The 21,709-nt window shown below is 43.1% G+C and overlaps 1 protein-coding gene across 1 annotated transcript; it reads right to left on the minus strand.

Moving 5' to 3' along the window:
- Window positions 1-846: 846 nt before the first annotated feature.
- On the minus strand, window positions 847-20,556 carry LOC139744488 (arylsulfatase J-like). Its single transcript, XM_071654921.1, has 7 exons — window positions 20,293-20,556; window positions 18,767-18,953; window positions 17,862-18,064; window positions 4,831-5,038; window positions 2,219-2,477; window positions 1,647-1,816; window positions 847-1,121 (listed from the first exon to the last, which is right to left on the minus strand). The coding sequence occupies exons 1-7, from the start codon at window positions 20,554-20,556 to the stop codon at window positions 847-849; spliced, it is 1,566 nt and encodes a 521-aa protein (XP_071511022.1).
- Window positions 20,557-21,709: the final 1,153 nt, after the last annotated feature.

Raw genomic sequence — 21,709 nt, forward strand, 5'->3', positions numbered from 1 at the left:
GTATTCGTTCACAGACGGGCAAACAAGCCTTATATTACATTCATTGTAGACATCACATTTCGAGTATGCATGTTGCGTGCAGTGTATTACATTTTAGCACATGATTATACAATTGTACTGTAGAGAAATACTTTGAGAAGGTTGCAACTAATATAAATTTTTCATAGGCACATGTGGGACTGAATTTCAATACCTTATTCCATGTCCCCTTTTAAATAGAACTAGGCTTTTACCATCTTCTCTATCATTATAAATTGACAGGACCAAAGATTGATAGCGTGCTGTGACAAAATTGTGACGACTTCGAAGAACCTGCACAGGAAATATCAGTATCCTGTATAGGCAATTAAAAAGGTGGTATTGAGGTTAAAGGGGCGTTCCAGACGATGTTCATAATCAACATCATGTAGTACATAAATTGACAGATCCATGTATAGATTTGTGGAATTTATTGTGGTCCTTGAGCAGAGACATAATACTCTGAAAAATCTTAAACATAATTACACTGAACAGTGTTGATGACATAGTGGCCTCACATATTTCAGAAATGTAACGCTGTAATTCCATTACAATACCACTTGCTTTTAACATATTTACCTGTGTAGAATGTATGCATGCCACCTTCTTTTGTTCTGCTTCCTTGAGCCCCAACTCATGCATTTTTATGGTGAGGCTGCCATGTCATCATCCTTGTTCATTGCAATCTGTGGTAAATTTTGAAAACATTTTCTATTCCTCAACCCAATCACTTTAAGTTCTGACACTCTGTACTCGGTATAACTAATCTATAGTTGTTCAAATGTAAAAGTCTGAAAATCATCCGGAGGACTCCTTTAACATTTTTGTCTAGCACTCCCAACATGTCCAGAGGTCACCGCGGAGGGCGGGATCCGAGTCGCAGTCCTTGCTCGCGTTGACGGGAGGCACGAAGCGGGTGCTGTTGTAGTAGTCCCACAGACGGCAGAGAAGATCGTCTACCACGTCGCCCATCAAGTCGGAGAGGTCGTTCTCCTCCAGTGGGTCGGCGGTGATGTTGAACAGCCAGACGGCTTTTCCCGCGGTGTCGTTGGCACTTACATTGTTCAGGCCGGATTCGGGCGGAGGAAACCACTCTGGTTTCGCTGACCATGCAAAAACACAAAACTGATGATGAAAATAAGGTATAGAATTACGGCTTGCTGTGAAATATATGTAGGAAGTCGGAGGGGAAAAAACACAAAGGCAGATAAACAAACACATGATCAGACGGATATAGTGACAGTCACATGGATGGACAGATGGATGTATAAAAAGACGGAAGTTGAGATAATAACTTTTAGCATTCTGGACGAAGATGCGTCTTGACTCTCCTCAGCCAGAAAATACCACAAACTACATTGACGCCTTTACGAATTTTACGATTTGGCTATTTGTCTTTCTGATTTACACGTACTTGTATTCCAAGGAGTATAAATGCTGAACTGTTCTTTCATGTCCTTTTATTTGTGTGATTTTTTGTATTATGGTGGTTTTAATCGCATTTCTTGTAGAGTTTTGTAGTTATGTTGAATATAAGATTACGTTTTGGTCATGTAAGGCGCTTAGAAACTGCGTATTAAGCGCGATATATGAGTTAATTATTATTATTTATCGCAATTTCTTCCTACCCTGGTACCCGGTGATGAGCTTCATGTCCCCCCGTCTGATGGCGGCTTGGATGCCCACGTCAAAGATGAGAGACTGGTTGTCGTACTTGGAGTCGATCGAGCTCGGCCTCCGCATCAGCGGGTTGATATTGTAGACGATCTCACGGTCATTACTACCCGATGACCCATTCCTGAAAGAAGATTTTGATAACACTTAGTACAATGTACTTATGTTCAGATCTAGACGGTGATCCTAAACTTTGAGAATAAGTTAATTCCGAGGATAAGCTCGTTAGTAGGTATAGGGCCTATGGGGCGCCAAGTGTCGCATGGTCACTTTCGTCATGAAATCGGTAATTTCGCAAAGGAATGACAATTTCGCTAACGAAATAACAATTTCGTCCACAGAATGACAATTTTGTCGATTTAATGACGAAAGAGAACCATGCGACGCGTGGCGCCCCATTTATATCTACAAGCTTATCCTCGAAGTTATAGAATTAAGGCGTGCACATTGATTCGGATACTCATCAAGACATGGGCCTAGTCTTGGCGTCATGGCAACATAGTATTCTTCCAAGTTTTATACATACGTGATGGTGTCCCACATGTTGATGCCGTCCAACTGCAGCTCTGTCTCATTAATGGTTGCCCCGGCGACGCCTTCGAGTAGTGTTGGAAACCAGTCGCTCACGTGCATCAGTGCAGTGCTAGTGGTGCCCCTTACGCTGGCAGGCAGTAAGGGACTGGTGATGAAGCCTACAGTGCGAATCCCTCCCTCGAAGTAGTTGGCCTTGCGGCCTCGCAGAGGCCAATTGCTACCTGCATTTTTGTCCGCGGCACCCCCATTGTCTGGTCGAAATCGATGATGGGCAATAAAATGACAACGGAAGAATCATCAAGATCCCGGATGTCATTCTCAATTACGGAAACTCTTCCGCCTTTTGCATTAGCCTTTTGTCAAGACCCTCTCACTGAATGGTGAAGACAGCCCAGCCAAGTGGGTTTGCGCTAGACTGGGCCTGATCGCTTCGCTCGCCCGTTATAGCCATCTTACAGCGACAAAAGGCTACCTAAGTCTATGCTAGGATCCTGCTTGATTTAAAGCTATTCTTTTTATGGAACAATAACGCCTTGTCTAAAATTGGTAGACCTGTATATATCTTACCTTCTCTCTTCATGTTTTGTTGAGTGTGTTTAGCAATGGAAGACAGTCGGATCAGTCATTGCATTAAAAAATGGTGAAAATTATTGCCATGGGACATTGCATTGTCATTACATAGGACTGCATCGTGGCACGAAAGGATGGTACAATATTCAATCGTAACAATATGAATGATTCTCTTAATCTATCAGCCCGAGGTCTATCAGTTAGAGAAACGCTCGATTTCCAGGGAGAGGCCGTTATCTTGGAAAGTCGAGATAGAGCGTGGTATGACGTGATCGCCGAGGACTCCTACGCTGAGCGAGACTGTACAAATCGAATGGTAATGATTTTTCTGTCTTTGACATAGCCTTAGAAAAAGATATCATACTAAATAAACAGCACAGGAGCTAATTTTCATACGCACATGTATGAAAGAAAAGTCCAATTCGCCTATACTTGATTCAAGAAAATGCATTGCCATGTTGGATTAAAAAAAAAAACAGGGTCGAATAAAGCTGGTTTACCCTTCCCTTCAGTCGCGGCAGTTTCGCGACAGAGGGAAAATTCCCAGACGGTAGCACTTAAAAGTAGAGGACGATCGCTACGACTGTGTGAGCTGCTGTTACGCTGCGCGTGCCGCATACCTGAATTGTGCATAGCAATTGTGTGCATGCATATAGGTGTAGTGTAGCACAGTGGTGTGGGGTTCGAGCTGGCGCCGAGTGGAAATTTGTTACCGTAAATTGGGAAGTTTACATTGTAATGGCTTATTTTACTGCTCAAAATGCCTGCAATGGGTAAAAATAATGATGTGGAATGTCTACTTTGGGGGGATACGACATTGCCCTCACTAGAATTGTATTGCCCAAGTCGAATACAATTCTAGTTCGGGCAATAAATGTCGTATCCCCCTCAAGGCCAGTGCATAAAGTCGAATGCCCACTCTGCGACCTGAGCCGCCTGGGAGGCAAGTACGAGCTGGTGCGAGCTGTATGGGGCGCCAATTGTCGCATGGCCTATTTCGTTACGAAATCAGTAATTTCGTCAACGAAATGATTTCGTTACGAAATAGTAGTAGGCCCGAGCTGGTGCGAGCTGTATGGGGCGCCAATTGTCGCATGGCCTATTTCGTTACGAAATCAGTAATTTCGTCAACGAAATGATTTCGTTACGAAATAGTAGTAGGCCATGGGACACTTGGTGCACCATACAACTTGCACCAGTTCGCACTTGCCTGGTAGGCTCAGATCGCACAGTGGGAAATGGGCTTTACATTGATACACTCACACTTGCAACCGTGACTGCCAAGCCTAAGAGCATTTCTGAAAAAAAAAAAACAGCGGCTGAAAAGAAAACGCAAAGCAACGGTCATCGCGCTCTTCTACGCTTCGTTGAACGCATCGATCTCGCACTTCATGACTTGATCTCGGAAAGTCGAAAGTTTCCCTGACTGTCTATCAAAGATAAAATGAAGAATTGGTACCTTTAAAAAGTTTCCCTCAGTATGCTTTGTCTTATAGTTTGTGTTTCCAGTTAAAGTACCTTTCATATAACTAACACAATGAGACTTACTCGCCCCAAATGCTCTTATGTCTTAGTAATCACGCAATGATTTTCGACGTCGGTCCCATATCGAAAAGTAACGGCACGTCGTATTCTGGCTGGAAATTATGGTGGAGACAATTTCTGAATCTGGATCAATTCATTAGATCTGCACGAAGTTGGTTTCAAGTTCTTTTGAATTTCAATTTTAGGTAGAAACATGAAATTTGAGCTCATAATGTTTTGCCAGATGCAAATCAAGCGATATAGAGGCATTATTGGGTAAATCCGTGAATGTGATAAACAGTGATGGCGTGATCAGCGAAAAAAAAAAGAAGAAAAAATAGGTCTCGACTGGAGAAAAGTTTTATTCTACTTCACCGGAAACTTTATATTTGATATACACGTTAATATCATTACAATATAATCACAGCTCCAAATCATAGGAATGTGGTTCTTCCATTAGACTGGTTAATGCGCTCCCAAATAAGATTCTAGCACGTGATCTATTCTCACCTGACGTAAATACAAAGACGGTATCGTTCCACAGTCCCTCCGATACCAGGGTCTTCGTGAGATTTCCGATCGACTCGTCTAAGTACGTTATCATACCGGCGTAGTACCGGCGATCCTTATTCTCGATGATGCTTCGCGGGTATACGTACGGGTCTGGTACCTGGATCGGTAAGTGCGGGGCTTGGTAGGCGAGATACAGGAACAAGGGCTGCGAGTCAATTGACAGCAGAGAAGATGAACCTTCATTCTTGAGTTTGTGGTATCATTATCATCATCTTTATCATCATCTTCATCATCATCTTCATCATATATCTGCATTATCATCACCACCATCATTATCTTCATCATCATCATCTTCATCATTTCCTTCATCATCAACACCATCATCACCATCATCATTATATTCTACGTCACCATCATCATCATCATCAACAACTTATACAATTTTCCGGCTCTTAAGAATAGATACATTGTACGTAGATATAATTAGAAAGAGATAGGTAGGTAAGTAGATAGATCTATAGATATATAGATAGGTAGACAGATAAATAAATAAATAAATAAATGAATAAATAAACTATTCAATTAATCAATAAATGATCGATAGGCATTGTCATTTCGCGTAGTTTTTTTTTCTCCCTCTCGCTTTCACAAACACACACACACACACACACACTTCCCTGGGTCTTTTAAACTCTTTCTACCTCTATTTTTCTCTCTTCGCCATGGCCTCTCTGTCCATCTTCATATTTCAACTTTCATACTCTCTTCCTGTATCTCTCGTATTCCTTTATGTCGTCCTTCTCTTCTTAATTATTATACTACATGTATATATAAAAGGAGGAACAGTAAGAGGAATAATGATGTCGAAGCTACGCACCGATTTCTCCTTCCTTTATGTTCTCATATCTCATATATATATATATATATATATAATATATGTATATTATATATCTTATAGCTCACACACATTACACACAGAAAACCAAACACAGCGAGCTGGGTGTGTTATGTGTGTGTTCAACACTTTCTATCTCTCTTTCTTCTCTCTTCCCTAAAGGTTCTGTTTCTCTTCTTCTTTCCTTCCCCTCTCTACCTCCTCCTCCTCCCTTCCTTTCAGTCTTATATCTCCTCTTTATACATATAACGTAGTCTCTCTTTTTCTTTCTGTTATATATGAAGAACAGTACAGGTCGCGTGTCACGCACTGACACGTCTTCAGTGTATGCTGCGCCTGCGCAGTGCGAAATAAACACAGCTTCGGAAGGGTACTTCTTGGCGTGCACACTTGTTATTGAGTTCTCCAACTTTCCTCCTATTTCATACATAAGTATTAACGCGTACATAACAAAATTGGCGACGAGGATAAACTTCATCAGTTTGATTAGTTTGGTTATACTCTTGTCTACCAAAAATGGCAACTTTTGGTAGTATCGGCGAGTTTAACGACAAGGATGGCAGTTGGACTCAGTACGTGGAGCGCATGAGCCATTACTTTGCTGCGAACGACATCTCCGACGGGGGTAAGCAACGTTCGATACTTTTGAGTGTGTGCGGTGCGTCCATGTACAACCTCATATCAAGTCTCTGTGCACCATCAAAGCCAGGAGAATTATCGTACTCTGAGTTGGTTACCCTGGTAACTAATCATCGAGAACCGAAGCCCTCGGTGATAGTCCAGAGATTCAAATTCAAAACAGGGTGCAGAAAGAGAGGGAGTCTCTCGCAGAGTACTTGGCTGAACTGAAACGATTGGCCGATTATTGTGAGTTTGGCTCGATGCTCAAGGAGATGCTGCGAGATAGGATGGTGTGTGGTGTGCGAGATGAGCGGGTTCAAAGGAGGCTGTTGGCAGAGCCCGACCTGAATTACGACAAGGCAAAGAAACTCGCCCTCGCCATCGAAATCGCGGACAAAAACACGGCAGATTTACGTGGTTCTACCCAGTCTGGTGAGGGAACCGTAAACAAACTTGCAAACTCCCGTGGCCGATCGCAGAAACCCTTGGGTCAACGGACACCCCACCCTCTTACGCAACGCCCGAAATCCACACCTCGCTGTGGGTGGTGCGGTCAAGCCGCCCATAAACAACGTAGTGACTGCCCGGCGAAGGACGCAGAATGCTTCCAGTGTGGTAAGCGGGGACACTACTCGTCTGTGTGCCGAGCGCAGCCCAAATCGCACCAACCAGGGGGGACGCGAAACCGAAAGCCAAAAGCAAGGGGCTCTCGAAATTATCAGCTCGAGGACGGAGGAGAGGAAGCGTATGGAATTTTCAACAAATCTTCCAGTCCAACGAAGTCTCCTCCGATAACAACCGCAGTACTGGTCAACGGACAACAAGTCGGGATGCAAGTTGACACTGGTTCCTCTGTCAGCCTAATTAGCGAGGGAACTTGAAAAAAAACGTGGAACGCAAGTCAGAGACCAACCTTGCGCCCCACCCCCACGGTTCTCCGTACGTATACAGGGGAAGCTCTCCAGATAGCGGGGGAGTGCGACGTTCGAGTGGCTACATCACAAGACGCAGATGCTAAGTCAGCGAAGTTGCTTGTTGTCAGGGGCAACGGCCCAAGTCTGCTCGGTAGAGACTGGCTGAGCATAGTCAAACTTGATTGGCACACGGTCAACGCAGTTACGGCCGAGGGGAAGCTTGACCGGTTGCTTACGCAATACAAGCAGTTGTTCGCCCCAGAGTTAGGCAAACTGAAAGGTGTTCAAGTGGAGCTGAGTGTGGACACGAATGTACCCCCAAAGTTCGTCAAAGCACGCTCAGTCCCCTTCGCGCTGAGAGACCGGGTTGATGACGAAATCAACCGCCTCGTAGGAGAAGGAATACTGGAGCCGGTCAAGTACTCGAAGTGGGCGGCGCCCATAGTGCCTATCGTCAAAGGTGATGGATCTATCAGAATATGCGGTGACTACAAAACAACCATCAACACTGCTTTGCGATCGGACACCTACCCGATACCGCGAATCGAAGAGCTTTTCGCAAAATTAGTCAAAGGACAGCACTTCACGAAATTAGACCTGTCGCATGCGTACCAGCAGCTAGTCTTGGATCCAGACTCTCGCGAATTTGTGACGATAAACACGCATCGGGGACTGTTTCATTACAACAGAATGCCATTCGGTATTTCTACAGCACCGTCAGTCTTCCAGAGAGCAATGGAAACTTTGCTAGCGGACATTCCAGGGGTAGCTGTTTATCTGGATGACTTGCTGATCACAGGTGAATCAATCAGTGATCACCTCGCCAACCTCGAACGCGTTCTTCACACTCTCGAGGAAGCAGGACTCCGACTCAAGCACGAGAAATGTGTCTTCCTCGCAGATGAAGTCCAATATTTGGGACACACGATCACGTCCAAAGGACTCAGCCCGACCGCCGACAAGGTCAAAGCCATCACCGATGCACCCCCAACCAGCAACATCAAAGAGCTAAGAGCGTTTCTGGGAATGCTGAATTACTACGGCAAATTCCTGCCTCACCTTCCGACCACGCTAGAGCCTCTGCACCGTCTCCTTCGTAAGGACGAAAAATGGAAATGGGAACGCGAACATGTGAACGCGTTCACACGGGCAAAAGAGTTGCTCAAATCGGCAAGTGTTCTCACTCATTTCGATCCGAGCTTAGAGTTGATTTTGTGCTGTGATGCAAGTCCATACGGCGTTGGAGCTGTACTAGCGCACAAAATGTCTGACGGATCGGAAAGGCCCATTGGATTCACATCACGTACCCTGAGCAAAGCGGAACGCGGTTATTCGCAGCTAGACAAGGAAGGACTGGCGATCGTGTTTGGCGTCAAAAGATTCCACCAATATCTCTACGGAAGGAAATTCGAAATTGTCACTGACCACAAGCCTCTCTTAGGTTTGTTTGGAGAAAACAAAGCGATTCCCCACATGGCATCACCGCGTGTTGTACGTTGGGCAATCACTCTTTCAGCGTACGATTACCAGCTAACGCACAAAGCGGGGGCAGCGAATGCGAATGCTGACGCATTGAGCCGCCTTCCGCTGGCACCTACGATCGCAGCCGTACCCGTACCTGGTGACATTGCCCTCCTCATGGACGCGATGGAGAAGACGCCACTCACACCAGCGCGAATACGCGCCCTCACATCGAAAGATCGAGCGTTGTCGCGAGTTCGGCATTTTGTGACACATGGATGGCCAGATACGCGGATGCTGACGAAAGATGATGAGCTGAAGCCATACGTCAACAGACGCGATGAATTGAGCGTACAAGATGGTGTGATATTGTGTGGATCTCGTGTTGTGATACCACAACAGGGTCGTGCACAAATGCTAGATGAAATCCATGCTGCGCACCCAGGAATTGTGGCTATGAAAGGAAGAGCTCGCAGTTACGTATGGTGGCCACAAACCGACAAGGAGTTGGAGGAGCGAGTGAAATCGTGTGCTCAGTGCCAGATACACCAACGCGATCCAGCAAAAGCGCCACGGTGTCCCTGGGAACGACCGTCACAACCTTGGTCACGCGTTCACGTCGACTACGCCGGTCCCATCGACGGCAAAATGCTCCTTGTCGTCATTGATTCCCACACAAAGTGGATGGAAGTCGCGATCACAAAGAAGTCTACCAGTGAAGCGACTATAGACAAGCTGAGAGAAATCTTCGCCACTCACGGTCTGCCACACACGCTCGTCAGCGACAACGGACCGTGTTTTGCGAGCGAGGAGTTTGCGACATTCATGAGCAAGAATGCCGTAAAGCACATCCGAGGAGCGCCATATCATCCCGCCACAAACGGGCTAGCGGAGCGCGCGGTCCAAACTGTGAAGGCAACATTGAAAAAAATGAGCGGACCTCTTCACGTGAAATTGTCACGGTTCCTTCTCAGCTACAGAACAACTCCGCACTCAACGACGATGCAGACGCCAACGGAGCTGCTCATGAAACGACAACTGCGAACACGACTCTCGGCAGCGGTGCCTGATGTCGATTCCGTTGTCGAGGGAAAGCGAAATTCGCAAATGCAAAGTCGCCGTTCTCCACCACTTCGCGAATTCGAAGTTCATGCGCCGGTGTACGCGCGAAACTACGGGCAGGGAGATAAATACGTGCCTGGAGTCGTCATCGAGCGTGCAGGGCCTATGCTATACACGGTGGAGGTCGTCTTCAGGGGTCAGAAGTTTCGCTGGAAACGACATATCGATCAGTTGAAAGCGAGAATGACGCACTCCGTGAAGGAAGACAACGACAAAGCAGTCGAGATGGACGCGAGTGTCGCGTCTCGCGATGACAAAGCAGAGAGCGACAATGCAGTCAACAATCGTGGTGAAAATGCAGTCGACAACCATGATGAAAACGCGGTAAACGATCATCCAGTTGACGGCGAGCACGATCACAACGACGATGTTGCTGTCGAGACGCGTAAAGGAACCGACAACGAAGTAGTAGTCGAAGCGACGCGCAAGACGTATCCCAAACGCGAAAGACGGAAGCCAGATTACTACGGATTTTAATGAACGGACTCGAACTGACCATGATTAAGGACTTTGATTTTCGGACTTGGTGCTTAGTGATTATCTTAAGTCATTTGGGTTATCAAAAAAATATATTAATGTATGAAAACAAAGATGAAGAAAATAAAAGAGTTACAATTATGCAAATATTTGGCGACATTACTTCAAATAAAAAAATAATAGTTTTGTGGTTTGAGAAGAAATATTTTGTTTTTGGTTTATTTGGAAGTTTATCATAAATGAGTTTTCAGCTAAGGGGGGAGAGATGTTATATATGAAGAACAGTACAGGTCGCGTGTCACGCACTGACACGTCTTCAGTGTATGCTGCGCCTGCGCAGTGCGAAATAAACACAGCTTCGGAAGGGTACTTCTTGGCGTGCACACTTGTTATTGAGTTCTCCAACTTTCCTCCTATTTCACCCTTACGAAAAAGTCCTGTGGTACTCCTGTGGTAATTACCACAGGGCGGTACCACAGGACAGTACCACAGGAAAGTACCACAGGACAGTACCACAGGACAGTACCACAGGAATTGTCCTGTGCTATTTTGGGACATACCACAGGACAGTACCACAGGAATTCCTGTGGTATTTTGGGACATACCACAGGGCAGTACCACAGGAAAGTACCACAGGACCGGTACCACAGAACAGTACCACAGGACAGTACCACAGGAATTCCTGTGGTATTTTGGGACGTACCACAGGGCAGTACCACAGGAAATCCTGTTGTATTTTGGGACGTACCACAGGGCAGTACCACAGGACTAGTACCACAGAACAGTACCACAGGAACTGTCCTGTGGTATTTTGGGACAGTAGTACCACAGGACAGTACCACAGGTCGATCATTGCCACACAGCATTACCACAGGGCAGTACCACACAGCATTTCCATGGTACCACAGGAGAGTACCACACAGGATAGATCGAAAAAAAATCTGGGAGAATTTTAGCCACATATCAAGGAATATTCCTGATAGGTGAGTGATGGATTTCAGGACAAACATGGCCCTACTTAATAATCTGTCCTACTCCTAACATATAACCTCAAACGAGAGTCTAATGGCCAAGTGCCAATCTAGTCCTATGATAGATCTATATACAGTAGTCATATTCTATTCCTAGGTAGCCATCGACTGTATCAGTACATATATATATGGCCGTCTATCCGTAAAGCATTAAGGCATGGTTACTAACTCGATTATGCTTTATTATCAAGATTTTTTTATTTTATTTATTTATTTGTTCTCCACTCATGGGACGGATAGCCCTGGTCAGCTAAGAGCTGTTTTTCACAGGGGTCCGACCATATACAGTATTACAAAAGAAAAAAACACACAAAAAAAACAACATACAATCATTAAAATGTACAAACATTGAAACACACGTAAAAGGAATAAGAAAGAGATAGAAAAAATATTTGTACAATATATGCAATATACTTAGAAATACATACAATACATTACAATATAATATGCATTACATCATTAAAAAAAACACACAAAAGAAAGGATGCCTCCATCGCTACACATTTTTTCTGTTTTTATATGTAATGAGTTCCATGACCTTTTACCCCATGGCCCTTAATCCAGATCAGTTCAGAACCCCAAAACCCAAAACCCAAACCCAAAACCCAAGCCCCCAAACCCCAACATAATTAATCACTGCCACTTCAAAATATATTGTTATTACATGTCAGGATGAATCGTTTGAAGGATAGGATAGAATGTATATCCTGATAATTCAAATCATTCCATAATTTAGCTCCTCTGTACCTTAGGGATCTTTTCCCATAATTAGTTTTTGGTCGAAAAAGTTGTAGTTTCTTTTCACCTGACCTAGTACGATACACTAACTCACGGTAACAAAATAGCTCACATAAATATGGCGGATAAAAATTAAACACAGCTCTGAACATAGTACATGCTAACTGTTTCCACCACCGTAAATCAAGACGGTCGAGTTTCAGTTCAGTGTACAATGAATTTGAAGGATATCTATAATCAACATTCATAACAATTCGTAAAGATCGATTTTGAAGAACTTGCAATTTTCTCAAAAGCGATTTGCTAGCGTTGCTCCATACAGAACTACAGTAATCAAAATGACATTGAATTAAAGATTTAAAGAATGTCAAAGCAACATCTTTATCAATATATGGACGTAGTCTTCGAAGCAGATACATATTCTTCACAACTTTATTCATTACAAGATCAATATGTTTGTTCCATGTTAAATTGTGATCAATGATCACACCAAGATATTTGCAAGATTTAACTTGTTTAATTTCACTACCATCAATCCTGAAACACAAAGGAGGGCAGATCAAGATAAGACAAAAATGACTCTTCACACTGATCTGTATCATCTACAAGTTGTACATTATCATCATGTAAATCTTTACCAATGGATATGAAATAATCATTGAAAGTATTAGACAATGCCTGGCCGTGTACAATATTACCGTTCACTTTAATAGAAGTTGCTTGCTTGCCAGTTTTCTTTCCAGGGGTTAATGAATACAAAGCATTCCATACTTTTTTAGGATTTTCCATTGCAGACCCTATCTTCATAGAAATAAATTCACGTTTAGCTTGTCGAATAATTGCAGTTACATTATTACGTGCAATCTTATATTTTTCCCAATCATCATCATACTTAGTTTTCTTGGCTTTAGCCTTAAGGCGATCTCTATCACGCATAAGGTGTAGAATAGAAGGAGTCATCCAAGGTGACTCTTTTTGTTTAATACGAGTTTTACGAAGTGGTGCATGTTTATTGGTGACATCCATTAACATGGTGAGAAAAATTGAACAAACAACTTCAGGATCATTTAACAGAAATAATGGCCCAAAATTTAATTGATCCACATCTCTTTTGAAGGCATCTGCATGAAAATGCCTCATATTTCTTCCAGTTTTATACTTATGACCAGTAAAACTAGATTGTTGCCTACCAAGAATGCAATATATCATGTAGTGGTCACTGATGGACAATTCAACAACACCACTTTTGATTATTTTATCTCTAGTACTACAAAATATAAGATCAACTGTTGTGGAAGTTACATTAGTTACTCGTGTGGGCTTATCAATAATCTGCTGACAATTATATGACTTCATAATATCTAAGAGCTTATTTGTGTGCCATGCATTCATTGTGACATCACAATTCATGTCCCCTAAAATAAAATATGGTAAGCCCAAGTCGTCAATCTTTTGCAAAACTTGATCAAATTCATTAAAAGTTTGAACATTTGAATTCGGTGGTCTATACCACGTTATGACAATAAATGACTTTTGTTTTTCATTGTGAATTTCTGTGATTATCATCTCCAGTTTGTCATTTATGCATAGGTCATCTCGTTGAACAAATCTAATGTTGTTATTCAAAAAGACTGCAACCCCACCACCGCTTCTGTTACGATCACGTCGTAGTAGGGTATATCCATCAATACATATTTCAGCATCACTGATACTTTCACACAAATGGGTCTCACTAAGAGTCATCATGTCAATTTTACACTGATATATTACTTCTCTTATTTCATCAATATTTTTTACCAGTGACAAACAATTCAAATGTGCAATTTTCATGCCCTTACATGATTCCATATTTTTAAATTGAATAGATGGTAATGCATTTGTAGGAATGCAGACATCAGCTGATAAAAGCGACGTGGCAGTGACATTTTTCTCAATCGTATCATCCTCATCGGCAAAAGGGAGCTCATGGAAAATACATTTCTGACAAATCCAATCATTGTCACTAGAAAACAGATCCATACATTCATTAGAACATTTTAAGTGGCACCATTTTTCACAAATGATACATAACATAGCATTTTGATTATTTTTAACACTTTTATTACAAACTATGCATGGATATTTTATCCTCATATTGTTAACAAGTCTTTATAATAATGAAAACAAACGATCATGACTTAAATTCGATCGAGATCAGCTGCTCTCGTCACTTTCACCTTTTTGTTGTCTTTTGTCAGGGCAAAGATTCTCCCATCATATGTCCACGTTCTCAGCACATTTTCGAGTTCTCGTGTTTTGTACAATAGATCACTTCGTTCACGGGTTAGATCTTCATGAATGTAAATGTTTGTACCTTTCAGTTTGGATCTTGCCGCGTATACATCACGTCGCTTGTTGTACCGGGTGAACTTTACTATGATTGGTTTCGCGGGGGGTCTGCGTTCTCCAGCTCGTTGGTGGACGCGAACCGGTATTCGATGCGATCTGTCCAGGTCGTCTGATTGAAGTTCGATGTCCAGTTTTTCTTTCACCAGCTTGATGATGACCTGGTCAGTGTCTTCGTCCGCCGTTTCGTCGATACCATGGAAACGAAGACAGTTCCTCCGGCTATATTGTTCTTGCTCCTCTGCTATTCTCTGGAAAGTATGAACCTCTTTTTTCAAGGTCACGATCTCCTCCTCAAGCTTCAGAATTTGTGCAGTTTTCGCCTGGAGATCGAAGTCGATGGCCTTGTACACCTCCGCAGTGACATTTTCCAAGATGGCGTCGGCGACAGCCTTCACTATAGTAGCAATCACTGTTTCGGACATCAAGGCATTGTGAATTCGCGTTTGTAGCTCGTCACACAAAAGAGTTCCATTGTCTGCCCCCTCTGTGGTAATGGCTGACTGACCAGCAGAGTGGCCAAGGGGTGCAGACGGATGACTCATCGCCGAAACGTCGCCTGTAGAACACTCCGGGGATTCCGTTCTCTTGTTGTTGGCGCTGGAGTTCACATTTGAAGCACCTTTCTTCTCTGAATGTTTCGTCATTTCTCTGGTTTTCACCATAGTATCATTGTCACCAGCAAAGTTCAGGCATATAATTTGAAGTCTAATGTTGAAACATGTGACAGAAAACAGTAGTTTGTTAGATTTTTGACGGTAAAAATGACGACCAAAACTGCAGCGTGTCAAGCGTGCCAAGCGACCTGATTCACGGGTTGAAAATTACACTTTCATAACAATATCTATGATATTGGGAATAACATAACATAATTAGACAATCTTTCATAAAGTTCAAAGTAAGTTCCATCATTAATACTTTGACTTTTTAAGTCATATATGTATTTTCTCAAATCTAGAGTGCTTTTTATGAATATTCATGAGCTATGTAAAAATTTGTACCACAGGAGTACCACAGGAGTACCACCGGAGTACCACAGAAGTCCTTATGAAATTTCTTATGCTTTACATCAGCACTTTCACTAAATAGATAATACTGTAGGAGTATAGGACAGGATAAGTAATGGCCAATCAATTGCTATAATTCACAGCATAACTCATCTATCAATTAATTGAGGAATATTAATATGTGCTTTTTTTTTGTTTGTATTTCTGTTATAAATTTCAGTTGATTCTGCCTTACAATTTTCCTGTGTGGTACTCCTGTGTGGTACTGCTGTTTGATATTCTCCTGATGTGATAGTCCTCTGGTATAAAATGCAAGAAAAAAAAAGAAAAGAATATCCTGTAGCATTTTTCTGTGGTACTTACGAATTTAATTTGCTGTGTGGTACTTCTGTGTGGAATAGCACCATATTATGATTTTCCTGTGGGATTTTGGACAGTTCCTGTGGTACTCTCCTGTGGTATACATCGACAATTACCACAGGAATTCCTGTCGTACTGTCCTGTGGTACGTCCCAAAATTCCACAGGACAATTCGTGTGGTACTGTCCTGTGGTACGTCCCAAAATACCACAGGACAGGTCATGTGGTACTGTCCTGTGGTACTATCGTGTGGTACTTTCCTGTGGTACTGTCCTGTGGTACGTCCCAAAATACCACAGGACAAGTCGTGTGGTACTGTCCTGTGGTACTATCCTGTGGTACTGTCCTGTGGTACTGCCCTGTGGTACTGTCCTGTGGTACGTCCCAAAATACCACAGGACAATTCCTGTGGTACTGTCCTGTGGTATGTCCCAAAATACCACAGGACAAGTCATGTGGTACTGTCCTGTGGTACTATCCTGTGGTACTGTCCTGTGGTACTGCCCTGTGGTACATCTCAAAATACCACAGGACAAGTCGTGTGGTACTGTCCTGTGGTACTGCCCGGTGGTATTGTCCTGTGGTACTGTCCTGTGGTACGTCCCAAAATACCACAGGACAAGTCGTGAGGTACTGTCCTGTGGTAATATCCTGTGGTACTGTCCTGTGGTACTGTCCTGTGGTACGTCCCAAAATACCACAGGACAATTCCTGTGGTACTGTCCTGTGGTACTTTCCTGTGGTACTGCCCTGTGGTATTGTCCTTTGGTACTGCCCTGTGGTACGTCCCAAAATACCACAGGAAAAGTCGTGAGGTACTGTCCTGTGGTAATATCCTGTGGTACTGTCCTGTGGTACTGTCCTGTGGTACGTCCCAAAATACCACAGGACAATTCCTGTGATACTGTCCTGTGGTACTATCCTGTGGTACTTTCCTGTGGTACTGCCCTGTGGTACTGTCCTGTGGTACGTCCCAAAATACCACAGGACAAGTCGTGTGGTACTGTCCTGTGGTACTATCCTGTGGTACTTTCCTGTGGTACTGTCCTGTGGTACTGCCCTGTGGTACGTCCCAAAATACCACAGGACAAGTCGTGTGGTACTGTCCTGTGGTACTATCCTGTGGTACTTTCCTGTGGTACTGCTCTGTGGTACTGTCCTGTGGTACTGTCCTGTGGTACATCCCAAAATACCACAGGACAAGTCGTGAGGTACTGTCCTGTGGTACTGTCCTGTGGTACGTCCCAAAATACCACAGGACAATTCCTGTGGTACTGTCCTGTGGTACTATCCTGTGATAATTTCCTGTGGTACTGTCCTGTGGAACTGCCCTGTGGTACTGTCCTGTGGTACGTCCTGAAATACCACAGAACAAGTCGTGTGGTACTGTCCTGTGGTACTATCCTGTGGTACTTTCCTGTTGTACTCTCCTGTGGTACGTCCCAAAATACCACAGGACAATTCATGTGGTACTGTCCTGTGGTACTGTCGTGTGGTATACGTCCCAAAATACCACAGGACAATTTGTGAGTATACTGTCTTGTGGTACTGTCCTGTGGTACTTTCCTGTGGTAATGTTCTGTGGTACTGCCCTGTGGTACATCCCAGAGTACCACACGAGCCTGTGACACAGTGCACACAGTTCCTGTGTTAATATATATTTGTGTGGTACATTGTGTGGTACCAACCAGTACCACAGGGAGTACCACATGAGCTTGTAAAACAGTACCACACAGGTCCTGTGGTAACATTTATTTATGTGGTACATTGTGTGGTACTGACAAGTACTACAGGGAGTACCCTACAAGCCTGTGGTACAGTACCACACAGTTCCTGTGGTAACATTACAAGTGTGTGGTACATTGTGTGGTACCGACAAGTACCACAGGGAGTACCACAGGACTTTTTTGTTAGGGCATACATAAGTATTAACGCGTACATAACACTTTCTCTTTTCATTGCTCGTTCTCTCTTATTCAAACTCTCACACACACATATCACACACACTTTCCCTCACCTTATCGGCGTTGTGACTACGAATGATCTCCTGGGCCCTCTCCGTGAAGATCTTCGTGGAGTACTCGCCTTCGTAGTCGGGCTGGACGTTGGTTTCGCCGTCGCGAAGATCCATGCCGGTTAAGTCGCGACCGCAGCTGTCTGCCGCGGTGATTTCATACGTCACCTTGTGGGTAAAATGGTCGCCTCTACCGAGCAGCAGCCCTGACATCATTGTAAGTTTTAATTCATTCAACAATAATTCATCTGAACGTCTGATAATGCTAATGAACATTTGGTCTATGGGGCGCCAAGCGTCACATGGTCTTTTTCTTTACGAAATCAGTCATTCATAGATAATAGAGAGACTATCATAAAGCGCTTATTCTACCTAAAAAATACTCATTTCGTAACGAGATTCGTTACGAAATGCAGTCGTTATTTTCGTCGACGAAATGACTGATTTCGAAACAAAAGAGACCATGCGACACTTGGCGCCCCATACATTATTTATCAAATCGATCCTTTTCTGTTCTCATTTTGAAATACATATTTTCACTTGCAACTGATTGACCTATTGCCTTACATCGACGTAAATAAGCACCGATTTGATCAGTGTTTTAGTAGTAGACATGATAAAAGAAATCATGGGCGTACGTAATAGAGCAGGAATGGAACTTACTACCGCCTGATCTCCGGACAGGCGTCATTTCCACTAGACCATCGAGCTTCCGCTCGACATGCAGCAAGTGTTGATTCTAATTCTTATGGCGTGCAGCGGGTACTGCGAAAAATATTCAAATTCATGAAATTATTCCGTCGAGATGTTTTTTATTACAACTGAGTCGATGATAACTATAACGATGGACAAAAATGTTCTGGGAGTTCGAAAAGGGGAGAAATATAAAGAATAATGAGTACCCTCACCGAAAAATGACTGGAAACCCCTATTCATCGGCCAGCATGCCTTCTTGTAAAAACCCAGGTGCCATTTGCCCACCATGTGGGTAGAATAGTTCGCCTCAGTCAATTTATCGGCCAATGTGGCATCGTCCAGCGGAAGGCACCTGGGCATGACCGGTTTGATCACGCCGTGCTGCTGACCATTATGAATCTAGCCGACGGAATGACATTGAAAACGAGTCACCGTAAACATTAAATCCTTGCCAATGTTGGATCTTCAGCCCGTATTCATTAGCTTTAAGGTATATTGAAATCATTGATATACTGTACACTTCATCATAATCTCTATCTCATAATAATGTAACGATACACTGATAAAAGATGTTACGTAGGCCCTACGTAATAATATAATTGTCACGATATCTGTTGAAATTTCGGGAAGGTATACTTAGTACTTCGGCCCTATACATTTTCAAATTTGCATGAGTAATGCTTGCGAAGTGTTTCTACATTTATTGGAAGGAAGGGCGACAGAAATAAGCGCTGTTAATCAAACCAACCCGACTACAAAAGAAACAGAACGCATGACGTACAGTTGACCCCGGAACCAGATGTCATGATTAGATAACACTGGGGAATATCTGTTTTATATGATAAAATGTCAGTTCGGCAGCTTCGAGACAACTAACACTGACAGAATATACACTGCCTCCTTACGTGTACATGACAGTTTTGCAGTTCTCGCGAACATAATAGCCGAAGAAGATCTTGTTACCATACAATCATGGGCAATGCAGCTCGGGAAACCAAATTTACTGAAACAATGTCGCATGCTGTGATCAATTCCGCGGAGACTGCCGGCAAGCGCTGCCATGCCGGCCCATGGCATATGCCGTGCAAACAAACAAACAAACAAACAAGCAAAAGACAAAGACGTATATAGAAGCCTTTTGTTTACGTCATCAGCTTCCAAGTTCATTGGCCCAATCTGTAAAAAGATCAGAGGTCCTCCCCAAATCCACAGAAAAATTCCCTGATCATTACCAAAATTGAGTCATCTGTTTTGTCCTCATCAGCTTTTCCTGCAAGTTTTATTTGAATCCGTTCATAACTTTTTTAGTTATTTTGTACACGGACAAACCAATTAACCTCCTCCTTCGCTGAAGAAACAACCTGAGATTTCACTTATTTGTTACTATACTATTACACCCCTTGCTTTAATGATATACCGGTTTTGGCCTACTTACACATCCCGACATGTCATTATGATTAAATCCCGACATGTCATAGCTTGCTTCTCTTCAGCGATGGAGGTGTTATAGAATAGTGAGGAAGATGGTATACGAATTCAAGCAGTTTGTCAAGCGGCAATCACAGCACGCTTACGGTTATAAGACTCATTCATGGAACCAGCCCTTTGATATCTATCTACACGAATATTATTCTCAGCGTTTACGAAGGTGAGTAGAGACTACACCTTTCATTACAATTATATACAACGCGTCATATTGTCCTAATACGCATGAATACGAAGGAGAATCATTCCTCACCAAATATCGCCCGGTCAATAACATGCTACGTGTAGGGGTGCACAAAGGGGCAACATAGTAATTCTCAAGCTTCACTCCCCGACCGGCTAGATCGTCAAGGACGGGAGTCTCAATCTCTGACTCGTTGCTATGGTAACCGACATCGTTGAATCCCATATCATCGACAATCACGAACACGATGTGCGGGGAGGGCGGGGAGGCATCGGCGACGAAACAGGCGATGGTAGCGAATACAGCTACTCGAATGCAGGTGGAAGTCGACATCGTCAGTAGTATCTTGCAGCCGACTGTGGACTAACTTCAGCGACTGGCAACTTCAGCAACTTTAGCGACTGAATACGAGAGTCTTTTTAAGGCCGTCTCAATAAGACTTAAATGCAGCATACAAATATATAAAACATGCAAACTCGTCAGCGTGACGGACTACTGTGGGAAATAGCGACTGGACTCTGGCAGACGAATTGATATGGGACTAATAATAAAGTACACACGCAGTACTATACCCTATTAAGAGTTTCCGCAAGTGAGTTTGAGATTTGCTTTGACATCCTCTGATTACGTTTTGTGTTGTTTGATAGTTAAAGGGATGGTATATTGGTGGGAATGAGGATTGACACAGAACTTCTTGCAAGATGCTGAGAAACCACTTATGAAATTTTACAGAGTATAATTATCATTCTAAGAGGAATTTAAATCTCATTTGACGAAAATCAGTTTCGAAATGGCCGAGACATCCAAAAACGAAGTAAAGCAAAGCGAACCTATGATAAAAGGTGGGCCAGAAACGCTGATCAGGATTGCTTGTTTTTGATATCTCATCCATTTCAAAACCAATCTTTATCAAAATATACGTTTTAATCCTTTTGTAATTACGTGCTCTTTCAGATGTCGTAAGAGGTTTCTCATTATCACACACACACACACACACACACACACACACACAACCTGAAGCCAGGCCTCAACCAAAACCATTCCATTTCTTTCTTTTTTTAAAGCCAATCGCGAGTCTACCAACACCAGTGACGTAATGAAAGTCTCTTATGTCATTCTCTTCCAGTCTTGCCGATGTTATATCTGTTTCGGTCTGCCTCGTAATGATATTATTATATCCAATACACTTCCGAATTAGAGAAATATATAGCAAAAGGCGAACGCAATATGGCGGCAGCCTTGCGTACCAATCAAGAGCATGCATTGGAAAATAATCCGCATACAACAAAATGAATATTATGTACATCCTTTTTATTATTAAACGGAAAGGGAATGTACTCGTTCACAGACACAGACGGGAAAATACGTCCATTTATTACTTTCATTGTGTACATCACATTTCCATTCATATGCATGTACAATGCAGTGTGCAATGTGTTCCATTTCAACACATGATTCAGTGTACTAAAGAAGAAATACTTGGAGA

This window comes from Diadema antillarum, unplaced genomic scaffold (assembly GCF_040938485.1).
Source record: "Diadema antillarum isolate AM-2024a unplaced genomic scaffold, OU_Dant_1.0 seq00001184_RagTag, whole genome shotgun sequence".
NCBI lineage: Eukaryota > Metazoa > Echinodermata > Echinoidea > Diadematoida > Diadematidae > Diadema > Diadema antillarum.

What these genes read in the sequence shown, in the direction of transcription:
- LOC139744488 (XM_071654921.1), bottom strand. Translation starts at nt 20,556, where the DNA reads ATGTCGACTTCCACCTGCATTCGAGTAGCTGTATTCGCTACCATCGCC. An exon ending in GGGTTTCCAGTCATTTTTCG is followed by an intron (nt 18,065 to 18,766) that starts GTGAGGGTACTC and finishes CAATGATGTCAG; the next exon opens with GGCTGCTGCTCGGTAGAGGC. An exon ending in CGTCTTTGTATTTACGTCAG is followed by an intron (nt 2,478 to 4,830) that starts GTGAGAATAGAT and finishes GATTTCGACCAG; the next exon opens with ACAATGGGGGTGCCGCGGAC.